The following is a 16,801-nucleotide window of genomic DNA, read 5'->3' on the forward strand; positions in this document are numbered from 1 at the left end:
ATATATTCTAAAAGCACGTGAAGTCCTTCTAAATCACTATTTATAAAGATGCACATATATATATATATATATATATATATATATATATATATATATATATATATATATATATATATATATATATATATCGATGGCCCCTGCAAAAATCAGCATAAATTTAAACCTGTGCCGAAGATTTCTATAATTCACAGTAAATGCCAAAAACCAGCACCATTACACAATCCTTATAAGGAGTAGCGCCGTCCACATTAATAATTAAAAGGGCTAGCGCCTTTCATTCTTACATATCGAAAATCCGCACTGTTCGTCTAGTGCAAGCAAATAACAGCCAACAAAATTGTTTGCTCATATAAACTAGCACCATCAAACATTTGCCTATTAAAAAAAACACATCATTCGTATGGCATCAGTAAGAAACAGCATGATACGTTGTCTACTTATAAAAAGCAGCATCATCCAAAGCGTCTTATCGGAACTACACACTATTCGACTCGCGCAATTGGAAAAGTGCACGATAGTGTGGTTTATAATAAGTAGGTATTTTGCGCCTGAATAAATGAATGTACAATTTTAAGCTCGACCCAAATGAATCATTCTCGATTTGTGAAGTTTGTATTATTATTATAAGAAATAAGAAAGAAACCTATTTAACCCAATAACCAAACGCGCCTATCAGCAATCTCACAAGCTTTAATAATTAATTAAACATATTAAATAATAACACAAGTACCAATTACCATACAAACCGGGGCACTTTCTGGTAGCTTTATTCATTTAAAATAAATATAACAACACAAGTGCCTATTATCACACAACCCAGGGCGCTTCCTGCTCGCTTACTTCATTTATAATAAAAAAAATAATAACGCAAGCACTAATCACCATACAACTCGAAGTACTTACTGATTGCTTTAATTATTTATTAAGAAGACAAGCGTCAATCACTATACAGCCCAGGGTGCTTACTGGTCGCTTGATTTATTGATAAAGCATAAAATAATAACGCAATCTCCAATCACCATACAACCCAGGGTGCATACTGGTCACTTTAATTATTTGTAATAAATATAACAACAACACGAGTGCCAATCACCACACATCTCCAGACGCTTTTTGGTTGCTTACCTAATTTATAAGAAATAAAATAATAACGCAAGTGTCAATCCCTACACAATTCAGAGTGCTTTCTGGTGGCTTACTTAATTTAAAATAAATAAAATAATAACACAAACGCCAGTTACTACACAACGCGAAGAGCTTACTTGTCGCTTTGACCATTCATAAGAAATATAATAACAACCCAAGTGCCAACTAACACCACTTACGGCGCTTACTAGTCACTTCAATTACTTATAATAAATACAATAATAACCAAAGTGCCAATCACCACACAAACCTGGTGCGGACTGGTCGTTTACTTAAATTAAAAAAAACAAAAAAAAAAAAAAAAGAAACAACGCTACCGATAATTCTTACACAACCAGAGGCACTTACAAGTTTTCTTATTTATTATTGAGGCAAAGAACAATAATAACGCAAGCTTTAATCTTCACACAAGTAGTGGTCCTTACTGGTCACTTCATTCATCAAAAAAAAACTACTCCAATAACATAAGTGCTAAATACCCAACAAACTGGGGCACGTAGTGGTTACTTTAATTATTTATAATGAATATGACTATAATGCTAGTGCCAATGACCACAGAACCTGAAGCCCTAACTGGTCGCTTTATTTATAATAAATACAATACTAACGCAAGCGATAATCACCACACAATCTGGGGATCGTACTGGTCGCTTTTTTTCATAATAAATTATAAAATAATAATATTGCAATCAATAATCACCACACAACCCGGGGAGCTTACTGGTCGCTTGATTCATTGATAAGGCATGAAATAATAACGCAATCTTTAATCAATACGCAACAAGTGGTCCTTATGGTCACTCTATTTATTGCAAATAACTATAACAAAAAAACAAATGCCAATCACCCTATAAATTAAAGCGTATGCTAGTCACTTCAACTATTTATAATAAATATGACTATAAGGCGAGCGTCAGTCACCGCACAACCCAATGCCCTTACTCGTCGCTTTATTTATTTATAATAAATACAACAATAACGCAAGGGCCAGTCACCAAACAACCCTGGCCCCTCACTGGTCACTGTACTAATTTATAATAGATACAATACTTACGCAAGTACCAGTCACCTCACAACCCAGGGCTATTACTGTACGCTTAAACTAATCATAATGAAAATGACTATAATGCAAGCGCCAATCACAACACAACCCGAGGCCCTTACTCGTCGCTTTATTTATTTAAAATAAACACAACAATATTGCAAGTGCCAACTACCACACTACCCAGGCGCTTCCTGGTCGCTATATTTATTAATAATGCATAAAATAATACTCAAGCGCCTGTCATCACACAACTCGGGGCCCTTACTGGTTGCCTTGATAACTTATTATAAATACAATAATAACGCAAGCTCAAATGACGACACAATCTAGAGCTCTTTCTAGTCACTTGATTTATTTATAATGTATGAAATAATAATGCAAGCGCAAATTACCATCAAACCGAAGGCGCTTACGCGTCCCTTTAATTATTTATTATAAATAAAACAATAATGCAAGCGCCAGTCTCTAAACAACCCAAGATGCTTTCTGATCGCTTCAATTGTCAATAATAAATATAACAGTAACGCAAAAGCCAATTCTCACCTAACCTAAGGCGCTTACTTAATGCTTTAATTATTTATAATAAATATAACAATAACAATTTCCAATAACCACAAAAACCGGTGGTCTCACTGATCGCTTTATTTATTTTTAATAAATACAATAATAACGCGAGAGCCAATAACCACACAATCCAAAGCGCTTACACGTCGATTTATTTATTAATGATGCATAAAATAATAACGCAAGTGCCAGTCACCATCGAAATCAAGGTGGTTACTGGTCGCTTTGTTCAATAATAAGGCAAAAAATATGAACGCAATTACCAATCACCACACAAGTTGAGGCGCTTACTAGTCACTTGATTTATTGATAAGGCATAAAATAATAACGCAATCGCCAATTACTACACAACCCAGGGTGGATGCTGGTCGTTTTAATTATTTGTAATGAATATAACAATAACACAAGTGCCAATCAATCCACTTCCCTACACGCTTTTTGGTTGTTTACTTGATTCATACTAAATAAAATACCAACGCAAGTGCCAATCCTCACACAATTAAGGGTGCTTTCTGGTCGCTTACTTAATTTATAATGAATGAGATGATAACGCAAACGCTAATCACTACGCATTGCGAAGCGCTTACTGGTCACTTTAATTTTTCATAAGAAATATAACAACATTACAAGTGCCAATGAACACAACTCGTGGTGCTGACTAGTCACTTTAATTACTTATAATAAATATAACAAAAATACAGGCACCAATTACCATACAACGCGCTTACCGGTCGCTTTGTTCATTTATAATAAATACAAAAATAACGTAAGTGCCAATCACCACAAGACTTAGGCACTGGCTAGTCGTTCACTTAATTTATAAAAAACAAAAAAAAAACAAAAAAAAAACACTAACGCTGAGCCCCACACAACTGGAGGCACTTATTGGCTGTTTTATTTATTGGAGAGGCATAAAATAATTACTCAAGCTTTGATCACCACACAACTAGTGGCCCTTACTGGTCATTTCATTCATTTAAAATAACTATAACAACACGAGTGCCAATCACCTCACAAAATGAGTCGCATAATGTTCACTTGAACTATTAAGAATAAATATGACCATAACGCAAGTGCTAATCACCACACAACCCAAGGCCCTCACTAATCGGTTTATTTATTTATAATAAATACAATACTATTGCAAGCGATAATTACCACACAACCAAGGGCGGTTACCAGTTGCTTTATTTACTTGAAATAAATATAATAATAAAGCAAGCGCCAAACACTGTGCAACCCGCGGCCCTTACATATTATTTTATCTAATTATAATAAATACCATAATTATGCTTCTGCCAATAACTGCACATTTCAGGGTGCTTTCTGGACACTTTATTTATTTATAACGCATAAAATAATAACACAAGCGCCAATCACCACACAACCCACGGCTCATACTGGTCGTTTTAATTATTTATAATAAATACAACAGTAACGAAAGCGCTAATCTTTATGCAACTCAAGACGCTTATGGTCGGTTTAATGACACATCATCTCCCCCAAAAAATAAATATTTAAAAAAACCAGATTACCCATCCCTTATATTATTTGGGTTGCTGAAAACGAATTTGAGCTCAGAAATCGTCTATCAGCTTGTATTTCTCCCTAACCTCAAATAATGGTCCAAATTTGTAAGCAAAAATTAAAAAGCTGTTAAAAAGAGAAATAATTCTATTTAAACATATTTGAACATATTTAATAATATATTTGTTTACAAATGATACGTCAATAAATCATTATTAACCATCAATATAACAATAACGCAAGTGCCAGCTCCCACACAACCCAGGGTGTTTTCTGGTTATTCTACACACTTTTCGTGGCTTATTCATAAATAAATTTTTAAATTATAGCTACAATACGGCTTACAGCATTTATCCTTAGTCAATTATTTTGACGCGTTACATTAAATATAAGTCGCAAAATTCTAGTGAATACAAAGAAAATCGGGATGTAGCATAATATAACAGCGCGGTTTCTTGTGTTTCTTGGCAGGGCATTAATGTATTATGTTTTTCATTTTGAGGGGCGCCAGTGCAGAGAGACAAAGGAAACAGTACCTTTTGCACAGCCCGAGCAGGCTGGCTTTAGTTGATGTCTTGGGCGTAGGACTCTGCCAGGGATCTCCTTAACCATGCAGAGAAGAGGTCCTTCCCTTGTGATTGTTACGCGGGTTGGGCCTTGAGCTGCTTTTCCTGGTCCTCTAGGAGATTACCCAGAACACGGTTTTTTCTTTGGATCTGTGGCTGCAGTCTCTGACGTCGTGCCTCTCTGCGGTTGGTGCCGGCGTAGGACTCTGCCGGGCTCAATTAACTTCTATCATTAAAATCGGAGCGCAAGCAATCAGCTGCCCAACTTTCGGTGGCTTATCGCGGCGCCCCTTCCCCTTCTCTCTGCCTCTCCCCGTTGAACATAGGTGCGAAATCCTCGAACTTAAACAGTTACATCACTAATGCCAATCACTACAAAACCCAGCGCTATTACTGATCACTTTATTCACTCATAATAAATGTAACAATAACAAAAATTTAGATTACCACAAAATCTGGGGCGCTGACTGCTCACTTTGTATATAACTAAAAAGGAAGCGCCAATTATCATACAACCTAGGTTGCTTACAGGTCGTTTGATTTATTGAGATGGTATAAAATAATAACGCAATGGTCAATCACCACACAAATTGGGGTGCATACTGGTCGCTTTAATTATTATTATTGAATATAAAAATAACGCAATGGCCAATCACCACACAACTGGGGGCGCTTACTAGTCACTTTGTTTAGCAATAAGGCATAAAATGAAAATGCAATTGCTAATCACCACGCAACGCCGGGCATTTACTGGTTCCTTTATTTATTTATAATAAAAAAGATAATAACACAAGCGTAAATCACCTTACAATTTTATTTATTATAAATTAAGTAAGTGACTAGAAACTGACTGTCGCTTGCGTTATTTTTTTATGCCTCATTACTCAATAAAAGAGGCCAGTCAGCACCTTGGGTTGTGTGATGATTGGCGCTTGTGTTATCGTTATATGTATGATAAAAAAATTAAGTGACTAGTAAGGGCTACGAATTGTGCTGTGATTCGCGCTTGCATGCTCTGTCTAAATATTATAAATAAATAATGTGACCAGTAATCCTTCCGGGTTGTGTGGGGATTAGTACTTTGGTTGTTATTTCATTCATTACAAATTAAGTAGGCGACTAGTAAGTGCTTCAAGATGTAAAAAAATTAGCGCTCACGTTGTTATTATATTTATTATGAATTATGTAAGTGATCAGAAAGTGCCCTGAGTTGAGTGAGGATTGATTCTTTGGTTATTGTTTTATTTATTATAAATTAAGTAAGCGACCAGTAAGCCGACAAGGTTGTGAGGAAATTGGTGCTTGCGTTGTTATTTTGTTTATTATATATTAAGTAAGTGACCAAGTAGCACCCTGTGTTGTGTAAAAACTGGCACTTTGTGGAAAGTGGCCAGAAAGCGTCTAGGGTTGTGTAGTGATTGGCGCTTGCGTTATTATGATATTTATTATACATCATTGGAGCATCTAGTAACTGCTCCGTATTATGTGTTTAGTTACACTTGTGTTATTATTTTATTTGTTATAAATTGTGTAAGCGACCAGGAAGTGCCCTGGGTTGGGTGGGGATCGGCACTTGCGTTGTTATTTTATTTATTATAATTTTAGTAAGCGATCAGTAAGCAGTCCGGGTTTTGTAATAAATTTTTACTTGTGTTGTTATATTCATTATCAATATCAAAGCCACCAAGAATCGTCCTGGATTATTTGAGGATTGGCACAATAAGCGCCCTTAGAAACCATGGATACGTTCTGCAACTCTATTGTAAATGGTTATTCAAATACTTCATTTATTTATTAAATAATTTATTTATAACAGTAGTTATTAGCATTATTTTAATGCCAAAAAAACATCAGGTTTCAAAAAAATCAGTTGGTATTTTATGCATCAAATGCATAAAATACTAATATTTAATGCGTAATAATTCAATCTACATAACAATATTAATTTATGCCAATTAAATTTTTCGTTTTTTTAGATTTATTATTTAGAAAAAAATTTTTCTTTAAGAGGAAGACACTTCTAGTAAGCAACTTCTGTTTTTTGGAAATCTATCGTTTTTAAAATTACAGCCTCCCAAGCACGCGACATAAAGAACTTCGTTGCAATAAATAACCAAATAAATAATTTATCATTAATTGAATGTATTACCAGTGAATGCTTATGAAAATGAAAAATAATTTACGAACCACACGATAAGCACAAGAAACTGAGATTCTATAGTCGGCAGCGCTCTTAGCAGAGTGGATAAGGTACTCAACTTGTATACAGGAAGTTGAGGGGTTTAAATCTCTGTATTAAAAAGTGTTTTTTTTTTCTTGTTTTTTTTTTAGAATTGTAGAAGAAAAAAAATCAAAGGTAAATAAAAATTATTGTGAGAAAATAAAATTATTATTCGTTTAAAAATTAAACTGAAGGGGAAAGATGGGCCAAGGTGTTGAGGAGAGTAGCACAGCTCGGTTGGAAGATATAGGGTGGAGTGAGGGGAAGTGTGTAGGGGACTGATCGTGAGGGCGGTAAGGTAAGAGGGGAAATACAATGAATTAGGAGGAAGAGACTTCTAGTAAGCCACTTCCGTTTCATATAAATCTGTCGTTTTTTAAATTCCAGCTCCCCCAGTACGTGACATAAAGAACTTCGTTCTAAAAACTTTAAAGGAATATGCAATTTCTCTTTATATTAAGTTAAGTTAGTATTGTTTATACCTAAGTACCATGAATGTCGTGCATTATGACATCTGTTAACATACACAACTTCTATAAATTTGTCATCCAATTTAATTTAGAGTGTGTGATGCTTACGATGGTTAAATTCATAGATGATGTCTAAAAATTAGAAAGAAATTCGTTAAAAAAAACTAATTCAATCCTCTTTCAACGTATTTTAGTTCTCCTCTTTAATACGTTAAGAAGTCTATGTAAATCTTTAATTTTCATATTTAACATTGTTTATATTATACAATAAATATTGTTATCCAGTTCTTTGATGACATATTATTTATGTGGTAAGAAAATAATTTATGTTGTCTACATCGTAAAAGAGAGGACTTTCTTGATTTTTTTTTCATAGATTTACCGTAAAAAAAAAAATAGTAGTATGCATGAATTTACGTTATAAAAAACAGTTACATTGAGTGGATCATAAAAAATTTTCAAAAATGTGTAAAGACTGTTACAGCTTGAATTAAGGACCTGTGATTATTATACAGTGCCACCCTGGGAACCACCAATTTTTATCTGATAGTACCATAGTTTGAGAAATCGGACAAAATAGATTAAAGAGAGAGCTTGCTAAAATAATTTTTATCTCAGTTTATAATAATTACGTTTATAGAAAATGTGATAATAGTTAATTACATTCTGAGTATAAGATTTTTTCAATGAAGTAAGTTTACTATGAAAAATTCTTACTTTTTTACTTTTTTCATGTATATATATATATATATATATATATATATATATATATATATATGTGTTAGTTCTAACGCTTCATATCGCTTCTCACGTATAATATTTTAAAATGTTTTAAAACATTTATTTTTGTCTATATAGTAGGCAGTTTCTAATGATGGCAATACTTAATTGCAGAACTATTGGACATATATAATATTTTGCACTAGCGAATATGCCTGTTCCACTAAGTAATTGATTGTTTTGTTTTTATATTGTACTATAAGGCCGGTAGAGTATTAGCACAGTTATAAATTATTGCTTACGTGCATAAGTATATTATATATTTTATGATATGTCACATCAACATAAAGAGTTTTTTGTAATCAGAAATAAAATGTTCTTTTGCAGGTGGTTACTGATCTTGTTCAAGGAGAATTCATGCAGCTAGGCTCCAAAGAAACAGAAAATGAACGATTTGCTCACTATTTAACCAAAACTTATAGAAAAACTGCTAGTTTGATAGCGAATTCAGCAAAATCGGTTTGTACCATGAATTATGTTATATAAATAAAATATTAATCTATTAATATCACAGACGTAAAATTTAGCAGTTTTAATGAGAATTCTAAAAAATGTTATGAAGTAGTTATTATTGTTGTTGAGATTTTGACTTCTATCGTTACTACTTATAGAAAAAGTTATTGTATCAGCTAACAATATTTTCAATTCAGTTTATAACTAGATTTTTTGAGCATTTTTTGACTTCTTTGTAAAAAAAGTCGTATGATTTGTGATTTATTAAGCAGACTGTGAAAAACAAGCAGCCCGAAAATTTGATACATTTATTTCACATGGTTTAATATAAATAATAAGGATGTTACGTTGTTGTTATAAATTAAGAATTTTTTGGAGTGTTTAATAATTTTTGTGGTCATAACTTTTATGATCGTCTCTGATAATCAAAAATTATTGGAAAAGGTAATTGAGTATAAAATAAAAATTGTAGAAGTAACAGACAGATTAAAAATATCCTTAAAGTTTAACATCACTTAAAACAAGTTGTGACTCTCATTGCATGCATAGAGGCAAATGTAAAGAAAAATGTTAAAATTACTCAATAATATAAAAACATACATCCGCCGCACTATGGGTCAAATGGGTTTTTTTTGTTTAAAACCTAATAACTTGAGAAGAAAAAAAGATTAATCAAAACTTTTTTTGTAGCTTCAAGCTGAGGTAATAGAGAATAAAGGAAAACTATAGAGAATGTCTCGTCGTTGAAACCTAACCTCAAAATTAATGAGAAAACTTGAAAAAACAGTATTTTTAGCCGAAAAATCACTCAAATCACTTAATAACAACACTGTTACTTTTATTCTTCAAACAATTCTGACTTTTCTCACTAGAGTTTGAGTTTTATACTTCCAACATAACCTTAATATTCGAGATTGCAGGTAACAGTGTCAGAAACCTGATATTATGTTAAGAATAAGGAATACTTTAAAAATTCTATTTAGAGCTTTTAAATAAAGTAATAGAGAATAGAGAAGTAGTACGAAAAAACATCATATTGTTAAACCTTAATCTCTTATTTGATTAAAATACAAGAAAAAAATATTCTGAGCCAAAAAATCGTAAAAATGACTTAATTTTTACTTTATAACATTATTACTTTTATGGATAGTAAATACTATTACTAGAATTATATTTTTGTACTCCTAACATAACCTCAAAAGTCGAGATTACAGTTTACAGTGTAAGAAACTTAATATTATAATAAGAATGAGAAATAATTCGAGAACCCCATTTAGAGCTTTAAACTAAAGTAATAGAGAATAGAGGGATAGTATAAAAAATATCATATTGTTAAACCCTAACCACTGAATTGATAAGAAAACATAAAAAAAATTTTCTGAGCCGGAAGAACATTGAAATGACTTCATTTCCACTCTATAAGATTTCTATTTCACGTGATCCTAATTACTATCACTAGAATTCAATTTTTGTACTTCTAACGTAATTTTAAAATTGGAGATTATAGGCGTTGGTGTACCTATAAAATGTTTATCCTGCTTTTCAAACATTTTCATTAAGTTTTAGTATTAAACACACTCACTATGAGTTATTTCAATAACGTAAATTCAGAGACATCAGTTACTTGTAATGAACATTATGTAAATGTAAATATATCTACATAAGCTCATAATTTATTGCACAACAAAGCCATAGGCAATCATGACATGGTTTGCTAAGTATTTATTTGTTGTTTAACAGTAGTAAAACAAACGAAGTTGAACCATAGACTATTAAAAAAGCTTATTTAATTCATTCTTAGTTTTCAGTGAAATTTTATACGATTTATTTTTTTAAATATTATTTGTGTTCCTTATTTTATCCCCCCCAGGTCAATACCTTGTTTAAATAATAATAACAATGTTTATTTATTAATTTTTGTTTTCTTTCAACCTTCTGCATCCAGTCTGAAAGTAAGAATTTCCAATTGAATTTTCGACACAGTTTTCCTCTATTTTCCATCATCTTAGCTTAATACTTTTTACGTATTTTGAAATTATTTCTTTTCTTTCTTAAGATATTAGGTTTCTAAAACATCAAACCCAAAATCTTATAATATAAGATAATGTTAGGGAAATTCAATTGAACATTCCGTGGAAATAGCTATTAATGTTTGAAAAACAAAAAAAAGAGTTGATCAAGTCATTCTGAAAATTTTTTAATACATGGAGAGAACTCTGACACTACGTTAGTATAGGACTCTGCGTACGGCGTTTGTTTACAGCAGCGCATACTATAGTAGGCTCAAACTGTACTCATGTTGCATCTTGCCGTGCTATGTTTGCTTGGGAGTCATACCAAATTGGTGTGAGTCCCGAGCAAACGCAGCATGGCAAGATGCTACAGTAGTACAGTACGAGTCTACTACAGTTTGCGCTGCTGCATACTCACGTAGTACGCAGAGTTCTATACTATCGTAGTGTCAGAGTTCTCTCCGTGTAAGAACGTTACTTCGATTTTTTTTTTTAAGGTTAGTACTTAACGATCTGAGATTCTCAATATTTCTTCTCTATTCTTTATCTTCTCATCTCGGAGCTCAAAAAATAATTCTCCAATTATTCTTTTTCCTCCTCATAACGTCAGATTTTTGACACTACAAGCCTGTAATCTCCAATATTAAAGTTTTATTAAAAGTAGAAAAATTGAAATCTCATGATAGTAGTTACGATCATTTAAAATAATAACCTTATTAGGTTAAAGTTAAGTCATTTTTACGATTTTTTGGCTCAGAATATTTTTTTCTTGTATTTTAATCAAATTAGAGGTTAGGGTTTAACAATATGATATTTTTAATGCTACTTCTCTATTCTCTATTACTTTATTTAAAAGCTCTAAATAGAATTTTCGAAGTATTCCTTATTCTTAACATAATATCAGGTTTCTGACACTGTTACCTGCAATCTCGAATTTTAAGGTTATGTTGGAAGTATAAAACTCAAACTCTAGTGAGAAAAGTTAGAATTGTTTGAAGAATAAAAGTGACAGTGTTGTTATTAAGTGATTTGAGTGATTTTTCGGCTAAAAATACTGTTTTTTTGAGTTTTCTCATTAATTTTGAGGTTAGGTTTCAACGACGAGACATTCTCTATAGTTTTCCTTTATTCTCTATTACCTCAGCTTGAAGCTACAAAAAAAGTTTTGATTAATCTTTTTTCCTTCTCAAGTTATTAGGTTTTAAACAAAAAAAACCCATTTGACCCATAGTGCGCCGTAGCTACTCTAAAAAAATATGTTTCTGAACACACAAAACATATAAATTAATTCAAGACAGTGACAGGAGATTTCGGAAGTTTTAAAGGATGAATACTAGATTAACTAACAGAATGATACTAGAGGCCTACAGACTTCCTAAAATACTAAAAAGTAATGTTGTCTCAGATATATTATTTCAACAGTCAAAAGCATCACACATTTTTCAGTTGAAGTGATTTGAAATTAAATTAAAAACATGTTTTCTCTAACTACAGATTTAGATGTAGACAACAATTTCTAACTTATCAACAAAACAATAAGAGTTCAAATACTACCTTTTCTGTCTTTCAGTGCAACTTTTTTATGTACTAAAACTTCTTGTTGCTTTCTATTAAAAAGTTCAAACGAGAGACATTTTCACATCACTTATAGTTTCCAAAATCCCCCAGTAAACAATTGCACACCTCGTCTTTATTCCTGTTGTGTAACTTATACGATGTTTTATGCTAGATACCACTAGTACTTACTAATATTGTTTGTTTATAATCAAGAGAAAACATTGTAGTATGCAAATTCATCAGTGACATAATAATTTGTTGTAGATTTTATTGGATTGCTTAATGAAAGCGATTCTAGTTTCAGTGAAGATGCCAAGTTAGATGAAAATGAATCATCTAACAGTTCTGAATTTAATGGTCCTTTGAATGGCTACTGTTTTTAAAAACAAACTAAGACGGTAATGTTAAATAACAATTCCAAAAAAGAAAAGTGTTAATTATCTCTGCACACATTGTTTTATTTAAAGAAATAAGAACTAAGCTCTCAAATTTTTATTAATAAATCAATGACTCTAAAAAGATTTTTATCAAGGTATACGTTAAGCAGCTATTCAAGATTATTTCTCTACCTTAGCTTTACTTTATACATACCAAAAAAAAAAAAACACAAGAATAACAAGGTTTGAAAAAAATTGTTAAAATAATAGTTTCAGTTATAACAGTAATACATTTATAATCTTTAATTAAAAAAAGTCTGATGAAAGTGAGTCAAAGTATATTATAAGAGATTAAAGATCAAAATATTTTAAAATATTAAAATTAATACTTTACTATACATATGAAAATATTTGTAAGTTCAGATTCCATGTGGCCAAGTAAAAGCGTTGGAATAGGCAATCACCTCTATAATGAGTAAAGTATAGTGATTCCAGGAAGTCTGAATAATTCATGTAAAGTAGAAAGTATTATGAAAAATTATTTATAATTTGAAATTAGAAGTACTATAATGACGTAAAGAAGATGTCATACTAGAAAAGTAAGAATATTTAATCATTTAGAACGATTAGTGCCAAATAGAAGATCTGCTTTGATCAATGTTTCAATTTTTTTGAGCTGTATTGATTTTCTTGAAAATAGAAGATCAACTTTTTGTATTCAGCATTGGTTTTAGTAACCACAATGTGTTATTGACAATTAATTATATTATTTCAAATTTCATATTGTGGAGATTTAATGATCATACATGTGATGGAAAAACTAAAAAATTAAAAAATTTAGACTTTTTTGCTTGAACTGTAATTAAATGTAATAAAAGCGACAATTTTATTGGTAAAAAAACAATACAGTTAAGAAGTGCATTCAAACTCAGTTCTTTTGGCACATCAGTTTGGTGTCTTACCACTTTAGCCAGAAAAAACTAAACCACCTGATCTGTAATATTTTAATTAGTATATGTTACTTATGCTTCGTGCATTTCAGCTTACTTTACAATTAAATGATAATTATGTTAATACTAGAAATATATTTAACTTACTATTTAGGACTAGTAACTTACATGGATAACATTTGAATGTTAAATATCTTATCCTCTGTGGTCAAGTTTGGAAAACACTGAACTGATGCATCAAAGGAACTGTGTTAAAACTCTCCTCTCAGCAGTGATTTTTTTGCCAATAAAATTGTTGCTTTTATTATATCTTATAATAGCTTAAACGATAAAGCCTATGTTAATACATTTTTCAGTTTTTCCGTCATTGAAAATATTTTAGATGACGTCTTTGCAGACATTTTTGTGACGTTGTAGAGACATCTCTATCACGTCTAGGGACATCTTTAAGACTCATTAATTACGTCAATAAATACGTCGTAAATGACGTCTTTACTTGGGATAGAGCACATTTCTTCCACGTTTTTTGTGTTGCACTATCTTCATGAATATCGCAAATACTTCCATTCTTACAACAGAACAATCCATGGACGGATTCTCATTTTATCATGTTTGTTAACGATATAACCTTCTAAGCTTTTTTTTTAGTAAACTATAATATCTTTTGATAACTTGTCTGGTTTTGCTTAATACTATGTTGTACTTTACTTTTTACGACTCAGATTAAAACTTCTTCCAAACCGTCACATAACCCACTTTTTTTAATAGTAAGCTGTATCTGGGACCAAATAATATCCATTATTTTCGTAAACAGCAATACAGATAGTATATGTATTAGAAGTTCTAAATGCTTATGCATCATAGCATCGATAGCTCAAAAAACTTTTTTCACTGAACTTAATTTTTTTAAATGAGCTGCCACACAATCATGAGTGGCTTTGTTCTTCGGTAGTTAACTGTCATTTAAACCGATTTTTTCTATACAACACCAACTTATTTTCTTGAAGAAATAACCACTGTATATTTACTAACAGCCAACTTTGTGCAATGCAACGATAGCTGTTTGGAGTTGCTAGCATCCAGGTGGCAGTGAGCAGATATTTTCTGCTGTCAGTAGGTGGTCTTTTCTGTTGACAGTTGTAAATATTGATTATTGACTCATTTAATCATCGAGCACTTATTAAGTCTCTCAAGACATGCAAAAATCTTTGAAAGACTGTTTATCTGACATACTCTTCATCCTGTTGAAACAATCAATAAAAAGTCTGATAAGGCATTCTCTTTTTCTGCAAAAAACTATTAAATACCTAATAATTATCTTCACCTCAATAGTGCTAAATATGTGACAACATTATTATAAGCTTACTAACTTGAATAGTTTACATCGGCAATAAAAGAACAGGACCAGTTACATAAATAATTATCGTATCAATTATCTGAAACCGAAATTGAACAGCAGCAGCTATCAGACAAGTCATACATTTAATATTTAACATTATACATTTAACTAGCATTGTGGTCACATACTTAGAATGGAAATTATTATTTCAGGATAAATCTTCTGACAAACAAATTGATGTTGACAAATGTATACTCATTTACTTTTGCAATCAAATTAAGGTTCTGAGAAGTTTTTATTGATTACAAAGCTATTACTACATAGCTGCTTTGTTCCGTATTCCGTTTCAAATGCATCAACTATGAAACGAGAAATCCAGGTAACGAACAATAATTTTTTAACATGCTCAACATTTAATTCTTTTTCAAGCAGCGCAGGGGGTCCTTCACCTATACCAATTGCTCCCCACTAAATAAATAGCATACTAACAAATGGTTTCGCATATCTTTGAACAATAACATGCCACAGAGGCATACTACAACAGTACCTTAATCCCACATGTTGCGTTACTAAGTATTCTCACTACTCAGAAGCTGTAGCACATATTATCTGCTTTGCTCTCTTTGGATGTATCAACGACTGTAGATGTATATTAATTATTATGCATACACGTAATAAGTTTTGCAATAGATTAAAATTTTACTTTGTTCTACTTTTTTTTCAATGTAATGAAACATTTTTTAGATGAATTTTTGGTTTACCAACAGATAGTTCTGTAAAATCAGTTTTGTGTGACTCTGCCATGAAGCTTTTGGAAGAGTCTTGCCTTCAAAAACTAATGTTTGACGTTCCTTCATATGTGTGATATGTTGACGATAAATTAATGTGTTATAAATTCGATAAATTCGATTGACTAAAAAGTGAGAACATTTAATAGTTATGACGAAAGTTTGAAATTTACGTTTGAGAAAAGAAATAACACACAAATTAGTTTTCTTGATATGAGACTCATTATTCAAAATAACAATTGCATAATAACTAACTAGTTTAGCAAACCTACGCATTCTGAGAGGTATTTAAATTTTAATCAACACTACCCCATATGTTAGGGATAGCCATAATATACACCTATGAAGATAACAGCATCAAACAATCTCATAATAAATTCTACTATGAAAATTTAGAAATTGCAAAGAAAAATTTATTAGATAACAGCTATCGATTAAACTTTATTAATAAATACATTAATAAAAGACGAAATAAAATTAACAATAACCAAGTCTGAAATTAAGTAGTTATAAACAATCATTTCGTCGTTTTGTCGTATTTGACAAGATTTGATCATGTTGTTAAAGTAATGCGTACAAAAATAATTTTAAGATATTTTTTTCATGTATAGACAAGTTCTCTGCGTTTGTCAAACTATGAAAAGATCGAGTAGTCAATAATGACAAATGTAATATTGTATACCAAATTAAGTGTAATAATTGTGAGATTTGTTATACAGGACAAACATCCAGACATCTTAAAACCCGAATATGCGAAAATAAAATAAAATAAATATGCGCAAATATTAATTGTATCCTACTTTTTCTGCCTTATCACTTTTGCAATCGTATTTATAAGTGGCACAAAACACTATTTTTCTTATTCAGATTATTAAGCTCATGTACTCGTAGGGTGGCTAACGTGTTTCCATTCATTCTGTTGAGGTCATTAGTTTTACAATCGTTTATTGCGCTAAAAATTCTTCCACTATGCGCATTTAAAAGGGGTACTGATAAAACTATTAAG

The 16,801-nt window shown here is 31.3% G+C and overlaps 1 protein-coding gene across 2 annotated transcripts in view; it reads left to right on the top strand.

Annotated features, from left to right (window-relative positions):
• The window catches only part of qless (decaprenyl diphosphate synthase subunit 1 qless), a 698,431-nt gene that overhangs the window by 505,285 nt on the left and 176,345 nt on the right, over positions 1 to 16,801 (top strand). For both annotated transcript variants that reach the window (XM_089589211.1, XM_089589210.1), the window contains exon 6: positions 8,647 to 8,778. In XM_089589211.1, the coding sequence (XP_089445337.1) occupies positions 8,647 to 8,778 (132 nt within the window). The remainder of the gene's footprint in view (positions 1 to 8,646; positions 8,779 to 16,801) is intronic.

Source organism: Copidosoma floridanum, unplaced genomic scaffold (assembly GCF_036245765.1).
Source record: "Copidosoma floridanum isolate Cflo_tuat_1 unplaced genomic scaffold, Cflo_Japanese_pri ptg000008l, whole genome shotgun sequence".
NCBI classification, from domain to species: Eukaryota; Metazoa; Arthropoda; class Insecta; order Hymenoptera; family Encyrtidae; genus Copidosoma; species Copidosoma floridanum.